We start from the raw sequence: 14,047 nt of genomic DNA, 5'->3' as shown, positions 1-14,047 counted from the left end.
AAGACACAAATCTCGATTCCATTTTTTGTCAGTGTGTACCTTTCCCTCAGAGTTAATTATGTTATCGTTAACCTATAACAGCTAATTCTTCATGGTTACACTTTTCTAAACACCAGCTTATGTTCTTCTTCCTTATATTCAGTAACACTACGCAAGGACAAGTAGAAGTGAGACAGATGTGTCCCATGCTTTCACTGAGCTAATATTTAAAGGGGAAGGCATACATTTAACAAATAATTTCATTATTAGTGACAAGTACAAATTCTAGAAAGGAAACACATAGCATACTTTCAGACTGTATTACTGAGGACCCAACCTAGGTACCATGGCCAAAACATCCTCAAAGCAGTGATATTATTGCTAAGCTATAAAGGATGAAAGGGAATCTTTCTGCCTAGAATGATTTCTTGGTTTAAAAAAAAAAAAAAGAAAGAAAAAGAAAAGAAAACACAGAAGATCTTGAGGATGGAAGGAAGGCAAATCTGGCAATTTGCCAATGTTCCCTGCTGCCAACCTGAATCCCTTTAGCTGGCACCTACTCAAGACACTTGCTAGGAATAGGAAAAGGTGAGAGATGACTAACTTATTTAATAGAGGGTGATTCTGCTATAGGTGCAATGAGAGACGCAGTAGTTCTCAACATTGGCTACACATTGGAATTCTAGGGAACAGTCACAAGGAAAAAGGCCCTGATGAAAGAAGAACCTTTTAATTTATTGCATGTCCTAACCCAGATGAAAAAGAAATTGGAAAGCTGGTGAAGAATGTTCTCAGAGAGTGATCCTATTGATCTATTTAAAAGTATCTACACACACACACACACACACACACACACACACACACACACACAAAAGTATCTTCAAATGCATGCAAAAGAGCTAGACTTCTTTTTTTCATGTCTGATCTTATGGAAGAAAAAATATTGCTGCCATCCTGAAGAAACTGAAAACATAAGTATTACCATTTATAAGAATCAAAACCAGGAATAGGTAAATCACAGAGAGGGGAAAGAAAATAAAGAACTTCCCTGGACTTTTATCTTTGTTGCCAATCAGTATTTGTTAAAATGAACAGATAATTCAGAAGACAATAAGCACTGTTAATTTAAATGTTTAGACAATTCATTTGATGCTTCATTATAAACTAGAAACAGGTTTTTTTCTGGTTCTCCCCACACACATTTTTTTTTTCTTGGCTGTCATTGCTTTTCCTACTTACATTCCTTTGCCATACAACAAATTATGGCCAAAAAAAAAAAAAAAATCAATTGGTAGTAGGAATTTTCCTAGAAACAGTAAGAGCAACTACTGATGGAAACTTTATTATGTACCAGACACTCTGCAAAATATTTTCAATATATGACTGTCTTACTTAAGTCGTCACAATGACCTTCGGACATATTATCATATTCATGTCATAACTGACAAAACTGAAGCACAAAGACATCAAGTAACTCTATGCCAAAGGTCTCACAGTGAGGGTGCCACAGTCAATTAAACAGATGGCACTCCTTTTGGAGTTCATTCAACCTCTTTTTGGAACACAGTACATCTTTTGAATCCCAGAAGAAGGCTAATGAGGATCAAGGACAAATAATAGCAATCTTAACAATTCTTTAGCTTATTGATTTTTCTCAAATGAGAATAGGGCTGAAATGATTATGATTAGAAGAATGGCAAATTACAAAGGGAAGTAAGCCAGTTTTAACAAGCAGTGGTCATAAACTGCTATATAACTATAGCAAAACAAACTATATAAAAACATACATCAGTGGTTCTAAACTTCCATTTATCAGAATCTCCTGTGGGTCTAATTAAAACACAGATCAGTTGGCTCCAGCCAAAGGTAGAGTATCTGATTCAGAAGGTCTGGAGTAGAGTCTGAGATTTTGATTTCTAACAAGTTCTCAGCTAATGCTGCTAGCCAAGGACCACAGTCTGGGAACCAATGCAGTATATATACTAAGTAAATTCACTCTCTTACACAGCTGTACTAAATAAAACCACACACTTTTCCCAGGAACTAGAACACAAATAAAAGGCATTTTTTAGGGGTTAATGGAATGTGGCATTTTCAAAGAAACATTTATAATTTTTTTTCCTTTATTGTATTTTTAAACATTTGGTACATATAAAAAATATAAAATGCAAACTGACAAACTTCCTTTAATATTAAACTGTATGTATTTTTGTAATTGTCAAATATTCTTATGAGATTTAATTTTTGAAGAATACATCTAACTTTCATAATTAACATATATATCATAAATAGGTTAAGTTTTAAATATTTTTCACTGCTTATTCCACAATTTTCAGTAGTGAATAAACACCATTACTGAAGACTAACAGAATGTATAACATTTGACAAGAAAGATTATTCAAAGTTTCCAAGATATGTTACAAACTAGTAAAGACAAAGAGAATACAAAGAAATACTTTATCCTAAACTTATCAATTTTAGTTTTTTTGTTAAATAAAGAATGCATAAAATTTTAAGACTGAGCTAGACAATTCTAAAGTAGGCTTTACAACATAATGATAAAATAGCCCTTAGTGCTATTTGAGTAATTATATACAATGAATATTGGCAATGAAGTAAAATCTTACCCAGATCTAGTCGTTTTGAATTCCACCTTGAGGATAGGTTTGCAGGGTTCTGGCTTCTTCCCATCCTTTAATTGTTTTCCTAAAATATATTTTCCTGCATTAAATTCTAGAATTCTAAGTTATTCTAAATTCTTATATTGATAATTTATATATAAAATGAAAGTAAAATGAAATACACCATAAAAATTTTAAAATGATTTTGAAAAGAAGTATTTTAATATAAAATATTTAAAATAACCAAGTAAATCTACTGTTTGAAATTCAGTGCTGAAACGCAAGAGTAATTTAATAATGACATTTATGTGACAAAATTCTTGCAAAATATATTGATAGCCTTCCCAATGTTTCTAATTGCAGATAAGCAAGCAGAATTTTAATTTTCTAAATGAATTCAAGTTTAAAATAGCTAGATTTGAGAAAAACAAATCTAAATCATGTTTTCACCCAAGTGTGACAGTTGCAAAATTAAAACCTATGCTAATAACTTCATTTATATGTATTCTCCTAAAGTAAAATCCATCTATTGTAATGTCCAAAAAAGACCGCTAAAATAAACCAACCTCTATATCTTATTTTTTTAAAAAGTTTGATTCCTGCTATTTCCGACATGTTCATTGTAGGAACAACTCAGAAAAATATAAAGAAAATAAAACATATCTTCATTTTTAGAGATCATTCTCAATATTAATATCTTATTTTCGGAGATCCTAGACACATGCCCCTATCCCAATACTTCTTTCCCAGCTTCCCCACACCACCCATAATACAGATAGCTCATTCTAATAAACTTTTGTTTAAAATTTCATTGTTTTCTGTTTGACTCACCAAGAAGAATGTAAATTCCGTGAAAGCAAACGTTTTTTAAGTGTATGTGCGCTTTCTGCTGATGTATCCCTGGTGACAAGTATTGTTTCATATATCGGTGGGTGCTCAGTAACTAATAAGTGAGTAAATTAATGATTTTCCTTAGGCTTAATTTTTAGGAAAATGGGTATCTGGGTCAAACTGTATTCCAAACACACTGTACCAATTCATACTTCAATTAGTTGTTTAAGATCACAGTCTGTCAAGGTAAATGGAAGATGGCGGAGAAGTAGCAGGCTGAGACTACTTCAGGTAGCGGAGATTAGCTAGATAGCTTATCTAAAGATTGCAAACACCCACAAATCCAACGGCAGATCGAAAAGAAGAAGAACAACAATTCTAGAAACAGAAAACCAACCACTTTCTGATAGGTAGGACTGGAGGAGAAGTGAATCCAAAGCAACTGGGAAGATAGACTGTGAGGGGAGGGGCCGGCTCCCGGCAAGCGGCGGGGCAATGGAGCACAAAATCAGGACTTTTAAAAGTCTGTTCTGCTGAGGGACATCACTCCAGAGGCTTAACCGGGGTGAAGCCCACGAGGGTGTCAGCGTGGCCTCAGGAGCCGCAGGGTCACAGAAGGATCAGGGGTGTCTGAGTGCCGCAGAGCTTACAGGTATTAGAACGGGGAAGCCAGCTACAGAGACAGAGCCAAGGCGTGAGCTCTAAGCTCGGGGTTACCTTGAACTGGTCGCAGGCTCGGTCAGCTCGGAGCGCAGCCAGAGGCAGGGTGACAGGAGTAATTGGGCGCTGTTCTCTAAGGGCGCACTGAAGAGTGGGGCCCCGGGCTCTCGGCTCCTCCGGGCCGGAGAATGGAAGGCCGCCATCTTCATTCCCATCCTCCGGAACTCCACGGAAAGCGCTCAGGGAACAAAAGCTCCCGAAAGCAAACCCGAGCCTGAGCGGATTACTCAGCCCAGCCCCTGGTAAGGGCGGTGCAATTCCGCCTGGGGCAAAGACACTTGAGAATCACTACAACAGGCCCCTCCCCCAGAAGATCAACAAGAAACCCAGCCAGGACCAAGTTCACCTACCTAGGAGTGCAGTTTCAATACCAAGGAGAGCAGTGGAATTCCAGAGGAGGAGAAACCAAAGCACGGAACTCATGGCTTTCTCCCCATGATTCTTTAGCCTTGCAGTTAATTTAATTTTTTTTTCTTTTTCAATTTTTTTCTCTTCTTCTGCTAAATTTTTTTTAACTTTTACCCTTTTCTTTTTTAATGTTTTTTAACTAGTTTATCTAATATATATGTATTTTTTTTCCTTTTTATATTTTTTCTTTTTTATTCGTTTTCCTTTTTTAGTTTCTTTTTTTTTTTTCCTTTCTGAACCTCTTTTTATCCCCTTTCTCCCCCCTCACGATTTGGGATCTCTTCTGATTTGGTTAAAGCATATTTTCCTGGGGTTGTTGCCACCCTTTTAGTATTTTACTTGCTTCTTTATATACTCTTATCTGGACAAAATGACAAGGTGGAAAAATTCACCACAAAAAAAGAACAAGAGGCAGTACAAAAGGCTAGGGACCTAATCAATACAGACATTGGTAATATGTCAGATCTAGAGTTCAGAATGACGAGTCTCAAGGTTCTAGCCGGGCTCGAAAAAGGCATGGAAGATATTAGAGAAACCCTCTTGGGAGTTATAAAAGCCCTTTCTGGAGAAATAAAAGAACTAAAATCTAACCAAGTTGAAATCAAAAAAGCTATTAATGAGGTACAATCAAAAATGGAGGCTCTCACTGCTAGGATAAATGAGGCAGAAGAAAGAATTAGTGATATAGAAGACCAAATGACAGAGAATAAAGAAGCTGAGCAAAAGAGGGACAAACAGCTGCTGGACCACGAGGGGAGAATTCGAGAGATAAGTGACACCATAAGACGAAACAACATTAGAATAATTGGGATTTCAGAAGAAGAAGAGAGAGAGAGGGGAGCAGAAGGTATATTGGAGAGAATTATTGGAGAGAATTTCCCCAATATGGAAAAGGGAACAAGCATCAAAATCCAAGAGGTTCAGAGAACCCCCCTCAAAATCAATAAGAATAGATCCACATGCAGTCACCTAATAGTAAAATTTACAAGTCTTAGTGACAAAGAAAAAATCCTGAAAGCAGCCCGGGAAAAGAAGTCTGTAACATACAATGGTAAAAATATTAGATTGGTAGCAGACTTATCCACAGAGACCTGGCAGGCCAGAAAGAGCTGGCATGATATATTCAGAGTACTAAATGAGAAAAACATGCAGCCAAGAATACTATATCCAGCTAAGCTATCATTGAAAATAGAAGGAGAGATTAAAAGCTTCCAGGACAAACAAAAACTGAGAGAATTTGCAAACACCAAACCAGCTCTACAGGAAATATTGAAAGGGGTCCTCTAAGCAAAGAGAGACCCTAAAAGTAGTAGATCAGAAAGGAACAGAGACAATATACAATAAAAGTCACCTTACAGGCAATACAATGGCACTAAATTCATATCTCTCAATAGTTACCCTGAATGTTAATGGGCTAAATGCCCCAATCAAAAGACACAGGGTATCAGAATGATAAAAAAACAAAACCCAGCTATATGTTGCCTACAAGAAACTCATTTTAAACCCAAAGACACCTCCAGATTTAAAGTGAGGGGGTGGAAAAGAATTTACCATGCTAATGGACATCAGAAGAAAGCAGGAGTGGCAATCCTTATATCAGAGCAATTAGATTTTAAGCCAAAGACTATAATAAGAGATGAGGAAGGACACTATATCATACTCAAAGGATCTGTCCAACAAGAAGATCTAACAATTTTAAATATCTATGCCCCTAACGTGGGAGCAGCCAACTATATAAACCAATTAATAACAAAATCAAAGAAACACACCAACAATCATACAATAATAGTAGGGAACTTTAACACTCCCCTCACTGAAATGGACAGATCATCCAAGCAAAAGATCAACAAGGAAATAAAGGCCTTAAATGACACACTGGACCAGATGGACATCACAGATATATTCAGAACATTTCATCCCAAAGCAACAGAATACACATTCTTCTCTAGTGCACATGGAACACTCTCCAGAATAGATCACATTCTCAGTCCTAAATCAGGTCTCAACTGGTATCAAAAGATTGGGATCATTCCCTGCATATTTTCAGACCACAATGCTCTGAAGCTAGAACTCAATCACAAGAGGAAATTTGAAAAGAACCCAAATACATGGAGACTAAACAGCATCCTTCTAAAGAATGAATGGGTCAACCAGGAAATTAAAGAAGAATTGAAAAAATTCATGGAAACAAATGATAATGAAAACACAACGGTTCAAAATCTGTGGGACACAACAAAGGCAGTCCTGAGAGGAAAATATATAGCGGTACAAGCCTTTCTCAAGAAATAAGAAAGGTCTCAGGTACACAACCTAACCCTACACCTAAAGGAGCTGGAGAAAGAACAAGAAAGAAAGCCTAAACCCAGCAGGAGAAGAGAAATCATAAAGATCAGAGCAGAAATCAATGAAATAGAAACCAAAAAAACAATAGAACAAATCAACGAAACTAGGAGCTGGTTCTTTGAAAGAATTAAGATTGATAAACCCCTGGCCAGACTTATCAAAAAGAAAAGAGAAAGGACCCAAATAAATAAAATCATGAATGAAAGAGGAGAGATCACAACTAACACCAAAGAAATACAGACGATTATAAGAACATACTATGAGCAACTCTACGCCAACAAATTTGACAATCTGGAAGAAATGGATGCATTCCTAGAGACATATAAACTACCACAACTGAACCAGGAAGAAATAGAAAGCCTGAACAGACCCATAACCAGTAAGGAGACTGAAACAGTCATCAAAAATCTCCAAACAAACAAAAGCCCAGGGCCAGACGGCTTCCCGGGGGAATTCTACCAAACATTTAAAGAAGAACTAATTCCTATTCTCCTGAAACTGTTCCAAAAAATAGAAATGGAAGGAAAACTTCCAAACTCATTTGATGAGGCCAGCATCACCTTGATCCCAAAACCAGACAAGGATCCCATCAAAAAAGAGAACTACAGACCAATATCCTTGATGAACACAGATGCAAAAATTCTCGCCAAAATACTAGCCAATAGGATTCAACAGTACATTAAAAGGATTATTCACCACGACCAAGTGGGATTTATTCCAGGGCTGCAAGGTTGGTTCAACATCCGCAAATCAATCTATGTGATACAACACATAAATAAAAGAACAAGAACCATATGATACTCTCAATAGATGCTGAGAAAGCATTTGACAAAGTACAGCATCCCTTCCTGATCAAAACTCTTCAAAGTGTAGGGATAGAGGGCACATACCTCAATAGTATTAAAGCCATCTATGACAAACCCACCGCAAATATCATTCTCAATGGAGAAAAACTGAAAGCTTTTCCGCTAAGGTCAGGAACACGGCAGGGATGTCCGTTATCACCACTGCTATTCAACATGGTACTAGAAGTCCTAGCCTCAGCAATCAGACAACAAAAGCAAATTAAAGGCATCCAAATCGGCAAAGAAGAAGTCAAACTATCACTCTTCGCAGATGATATGATACTCTATGTGGAAAACCCAAAAGACTCCACTCCAAAACTGCTAGAACTTGTACAGGAATTCAGTAAAGTGTCAGGATATAAAATCAATGCACAGAAATCAGTTGCATTTCTCTACACCAACAACAAGACAGAAGAAAGAGAAATTAAGGAGTCCATCCCATTTACAATTGCACCCAAAACTATAAGATACCTAGGAATAAACCTAACCAAAGAGACTAAGAATCTATACACAGAAAACTATAAAGTACTCATGAAAGAAATTGAGGAAGACACAAAGAAATGGAAAAATTTTCCATGCTCCTGGATTGGAAGAATAAATATTGTGAAAATGTCTATGCTACCTAAGGCAATCTACACATTTAATGCAATTCCTATCAAAGTACCATCCATTTTTTTCAAAGAAATGGAACAAATAATCTTAAAATTTATATGGAACCAGAAAAGACCTCGAATAGCCAAAGGAATATCGAAAAAGAAAGCCAAAGTTGGTGGCATCACAATTCCGGACTTCAGGCTCTATTACAAAGCTGTCATCATCAAGACAGCATGGTACTGGCACAAAAACAGACACATAGATCAATGGAACAGAATAGAGAGCCCAGAAATAGACCCTCAACTCTATGGTCAACTAATCTTCAACAAAGCAGGAAAGAATGTCCAATGGAACAAAGACAGCCTCTTCAATAAATGGTGTTGGGAAAACTGGACAGCCACAGGCAGAAAAATGAAATTGGACCATTTCCTTACACCACACACGAAAATAGACTCAAAATGGATGAAGGACCTCAATGTGAGAAAGGAATCCATCAAAATCCTTGAGGAGAACACAGGCAGCAACCTCTTCGACCTCAGCCACAGCAACATCTTCCTAGGAACATCACCAAAGGCAAGGGAAGCAAGGGCAAAAATGAACTATTGGGATTTTATCAAGATCAAAAGCTTTTGCACAGCAAAGGAAACAGTTAACGAAACCAAAAGACAACTGACAGAATGGGAGAAGATATTTGCAAATGACATATCAGATAAAGGGCTAGTGTCCAAAATCTATAAAGAACTTAGCAAACTCAACACCCAAAGAACAAATAATCCAATCAAGAAATGGGCAGAGGACATGAACAGACATTTCTGCAAAGAAGACATCCAGATGGCCAACAGACACATGAAAAAGTGCTCCATATCACTTGGCATCAGGGAAATACAAATCAAAACCACAATGAGATATCACCTCACACCAGTTAGAATGGCTAAAATTAACAAGTCAGGAAATGACAGATGCTGGCGAGGATGCGGAGAAAGGGGAACCCTCCTACACTGTTGGTGGGAATGCAAGCTGGTGCAACCACTCTGGAAAACAGCATGGAGGTTCCTCAAAATGCTGAAAATAGAACTACCCTATGACCCAGCAATTGCACTGCTGGGTATTTACCCTAAAGATACGAACGTAGTGATCCGAAGGGGCACGTGCACCCGAATGTTTATAGCAGCAATGTCTACAATAGCCAAACTATGGAAAGAACCTAGATGTCCATCAACAGACGAATGGATAAAGAAGATGTGGTATATATACACAATGGAATACTATGCAGCCATCAAAAGAAATGAAATCTTGCCATTTGCGACGACGTGGATGGAACTAGAGGGTATCATGCTTAGCGAAATAAGTCAATCGGAGAAAGACAACTATCATATGATCTCCCTGATATGAGGGAGAGGAGATGCAACATGGGGGGTTAAGGGGGTAGGAGAAGAGTAAATGAAACAAGATGGGATTGGGAGGGAGACAAACCATAAGTGACTCTTAATCTCACAAAACAAACTGAGGGTTGATGGGGGAGGGGGGTTGAGAGGGAGGGTGGGGTTATGGACATTGGGGAGGGTATGTGCTATGGTGAGTGCTATGAAGTGGGTAAACCGGGCGATTCACAGACCTGTACCCCTGGGGATAAAAACATATTATATGTTTATAAAAAATAAAATTAAAAAAAAAAAAGACCACAGTTTGTCACATTCTTCCCAAACAATGCTATTTTTTTTGTTTGTTTTTGATCAGAAAGGGTATCTAATTTTAATTTGTATTGTTTTAATCTCTAGAATATTCTTCAACTTTCTGGTCATCTGTATGTCTTCTTTTTAAAATAGTTTATGTTTTTCCTATGCTTGTATTTTATCTTCTTTACATTTAAAAATAAATTTTATATTCAAAGCTTAATACTGTATCCATCATACGTTACAAACATCTTTCCTCGTGTCATTTATGACTGAATTCTTAGAAAAATGTTAAACTGCATAGAAGTATACCTTTAAGTCATCAAAATCATGTTTCCAGTTGCGAAAACTTCAAATCCTAAAATGTCAATTCTTCTAAAATTAATTCACAAATTCAATGTAATCAGAGTTCGAACAACTTTTCTTTGATTTGCACAAAGTGACTTGACTTTACACGGTGGACTCACTACCTATGAATAGTGAAAAAAATTAGGAAAAGAAATGGGACTTCCAGAATGACAGAGTAAGGACCTCTGTGAACCCAAAAGGACCTCTCCCACAAAAACTGAAATACTAGCACAACTAAAGTTAATCACTTCAGAACCCTGGAAATAAACTGAAGCCACAAAACAAGTGGAACCTTGTCTACCCAATAGAAATGACTAAACCTTGGTTAAGACAGGGAGGGCTAGAACATTCTGATAAGGGTTATTCCCATCTTCCTCATTCCCCAGCTAGGTGGCTAGGCAGACGTGAAAATCCAATAGTATCAGCAAACTAATCAGTGAATTTTTTTTTTTTTTTTTGCAATTCCATTAAAACCAGCTTCCCTAAGATCACAATCAATATTCTGTCCCAACGCAGTTCCCTAGAAACCTCTATTCCCAGGGTGTCCTGGCAATTTCATTTGCAACAGACATCAGCTCAGAGGGATAGAAGTCCTCACACTTCCAGGGCATCACAGAAATAACAGCAATCTGCTGGCATATCACAACTGCCTAAGGCTGTGGTTTTAGGTGAGTCAAATAAGAGCCTGAGCAAGAATTAAAAGTAAATCCTGAAAAACAGCACACTCCAGGACTAAAAGGTTGCACACATGTGCAAGGTCATGTGCATGCCCAGAAAATACCTGAGAAAGAAGAAAGCCCCAGTCACTCCTCTCTGGTTGACTCTGAAACCTTGAGAAAAGAGGAAGTTTAAAAAAAAAAAAAAAAAGTAAAATACAGAAAGTAAAATGGGCTATAATACCTACTGCTGGCAGGATCACTGCCAAAGAGGTACACATACATGACAGAAAGAAATGTGCATAGGATACAATCTCTCCGGAAGGTAGTCTGAGAATATTAATTAAAAACAGGCATACTTAAAACTCTAATTCTTAGGAAAAGCAATTCTAATCATAAGCATTTATTTCATAGAAACAAAAGGACCAACGCCTATCAAATATGTACAAGATGGTAATGACAGCATAACTTGTAGTGATCAAGAACTGAAAATAAAGTGAATACTGATTATGTTGGAAGGGCTGAATACTTTGTGAAAAACTGGGAACAAAACTGGCTATTACATGACCATTAAAATGAAGGAATTAGAGCTATGCCAGATGACATGAAGGGACTATCCTCAAGTAGAGTGGATTAAGAAAACATACAAGAAAGATTAATATAATTCCATTTTATGCAAAATAATGGCAGAACTCCTCATATTTACATATGTGTGTACATATATATAATTTTAGAAATGTATTTTTGAAGAACACCTGTAAGTTTTTTGACATACTGTACCTAGTCACTGGGCTGCTAACATGGGGGAAGGCTGAGGGAGAAGGAACTGGTAAGATATGATTCCATTTATGAATTAATATGTATGTATATGTATGAAAAAAGCTACCAGCCCTTTTTAATCATTCCCCTCCTTGGTTTCGAGCTTATTGGGAAGTTCTTTCCCACATCAAAATCATATAAATTTCTTTTTTTTTTTTTTTGCAATTTCTTAAAATTGCTCTATAGTTTCACTTATTACATTTAGTTATTTTCTGAAGTATATTTTGGCACAGAGAAGATATTTTTCCTCTAATAATTTCAAAGCTATTTTTATAGTTCTATTGAGCTGCAATTGCTGGACAATAAAGTGCACATATTTAAAATGCACAGTCTGATGAGTTGTGATAGAAGTATGCACCTGGCAGCACTATTTGTTGAACCATTATTTCTTTCCCCACTAATACAGTATGTCACCTTAATTACATTACATTTTTATAAATCAGCCCTGTCAACTTACAAGAGCATCTAATCCTGCCTCAAGATCCCAGGGAATCATCTCTTTCCCATTTTGTATGAAATGACAGTGCAATGAAACTTGAACCTCTAATTAAATTAGCATCTTAATTTACAGAAATCCAGTGGCTAGTGACAGAGTAAGTCGAACACCAAACCAAGGAACTGAAGAGGATTGCTAGTTTTGGCGGGGGGGGGGGGGGGGAAGGGGGAGGAAACTGAGAAACAAAGAAAGGTAGGAAAAAAGGAGGCCTAAATCAGAAAAGGAGTCCCTCGCATTGTACAAGGAATGCAGAATTTCAACCACTATTTTAATCTGCTCAGAAATACGTGAGCTTTCAGTAAAGAATTTAAATGGTTGCTCTGAAGGCCAGCATCAGGCCTTTATTCTTCTACCACCCCAAAGCTCTAATAGGAGAGTCAGACTGATAGAACTTAAATTACAGACACAAATTTTACATTTATTTCCAAAAGTTATTCTTTGTATGCATTTTGCTTCAAGAAGTAAACAATTATTCAGTTATAACTCAATTTAACTTATTTCAATATTCACCACTGATCTTCCAGTGGCTAGAACAATTTTTAAAGAAGAGCATTACATGGTATATCTACCAAATTTTTATAAGTTTTGAGCTTACGTATTGCGCATAAAACCTGGCTAGGTACAAAAATTTTAGCTTTTGTCTTGCTCAATATTCTTCTATGTTCCTCTCCTACATCCAGTATTCAAATTTAGAATAAAGTTTAAAGCCAGTCTAATTTTGTTTCTTTATAAGTAAACTTTCTTCACCACCCCCTACAAGGATGCTGAGTAGGTTTATTATCTCTGTAAGTAAAAAAATTTGCAGTTTTTATAGTAATCTTTCTTCATGAATCTTGCTTAGAAATTAATGAGTCCTTTTGATTGGCATAATCTGATTTTTTTTCAACTCCAATTTCTTAAATTATGTCACCAATAATTGCTTACATTCCAGAAAGGCAAATTTATTCATCTGTAATCCTAGACTAACCATTTTCTAAATCAAATTAAGTAATAAGGACCTTGCTAAGATTTTTACAAAGGACGTGTAAGTAAATTAAAGGATGTTTAGAAGATCACCTGATTTCACCACCAGGTGTCATTTTACTTCTGACTTGCTGTGTCATCTGAGCAGCAAGAACCTGTGCTTATTCAACTGGTTCTTGTTCAAATACCTGTGAACTACCTTGATAAATTGTTAAAAAGAGCTGGTAAATTATAAAACAACTTAATAAATCATATAAACTTCCAAGTCACATCTGATTTATCTTTTACTATGCCCTGCTTCCCATTCCCGTAAACCACCCAGTCATAAAAAATTGGCCTCAGTCCTATTGATTAAATTGCAGAACTGTATTAATGTATGTCCATTTCTTCCCATTTGCTGTCACAACTGAAATCTTCACTTATTGTTTACAGAATCTTCCTAAGTGGTCTCCCACTTCTGCCCCCAGGTCAACTAATGCACGACCATCAAAGTAGTATTTCCAAAATATAAATTTTGTTTCTCATTGTAAAATCATTTAGGTCTCCATCATGAAATCCAAACTCTTAAGCATACTACAATATATATTCTTGCCTTCATATGCAGTTCTGCCTTTGTTTCCTGCAGCTTGCCCAAAGGTAATTTTAACTCTGGCCATATTAAACTATTAGCAGTTTTCCAAGAACATCCTGCTTTTGATTATGTCTTTGTATCTTCTGACTAAAATAACCCTGCTCTGCTCTCTCCCTTCTT

General features: G+C 36.7%; 1 protein-coding gene across 5 annotated transcripts in view; it reads right to left on the bottom strand.

Annotated features, from left to right (window-relative positions):
- Positions 1 to 14,047, bottom strand: part of LOC111147539 (syntaxin binding protein 5) — a 177,691-nt gene that overhangs the window by 89,462 nt on the left and 74,182 nt on the right. For all 5 annotated transcript variants that reach the window (XM_022503622.1, XM_022503623.1, XM_022503625.1 and 2 more), the window contains exon 9: positions 2,607 to 2,685. In XM_022503622.1, the coding sequence (XP_022359330.1) occupies positions 2,607 to 2,685 (79 nt within the window). The remainder of the gene's footprint in view (positions 1 to 2,606; positions 2,686 to 14,047) is intronic.

Source organism: Enhydra lutris, unplaced genomic scaffold, assembly GCF_002288905.1.
Source record: "Enhydra lutris kenyoni isolate GAN:26980312 unplaced genomic scaffold, ASM228890v2 scaffoldscaffold17, whole genome shotgun sequence".
NCBI lineage: Eukaryota > Metazoa > Chordata > Mammalia > Carnivora > Mustelidae > Enhydra > Enhydra lutris.
The sequence above is the reverse complement of the archived record's forward strand: the minus strand, read 5'-3'. Positions and strand labels throughout refer to the sequence as shown.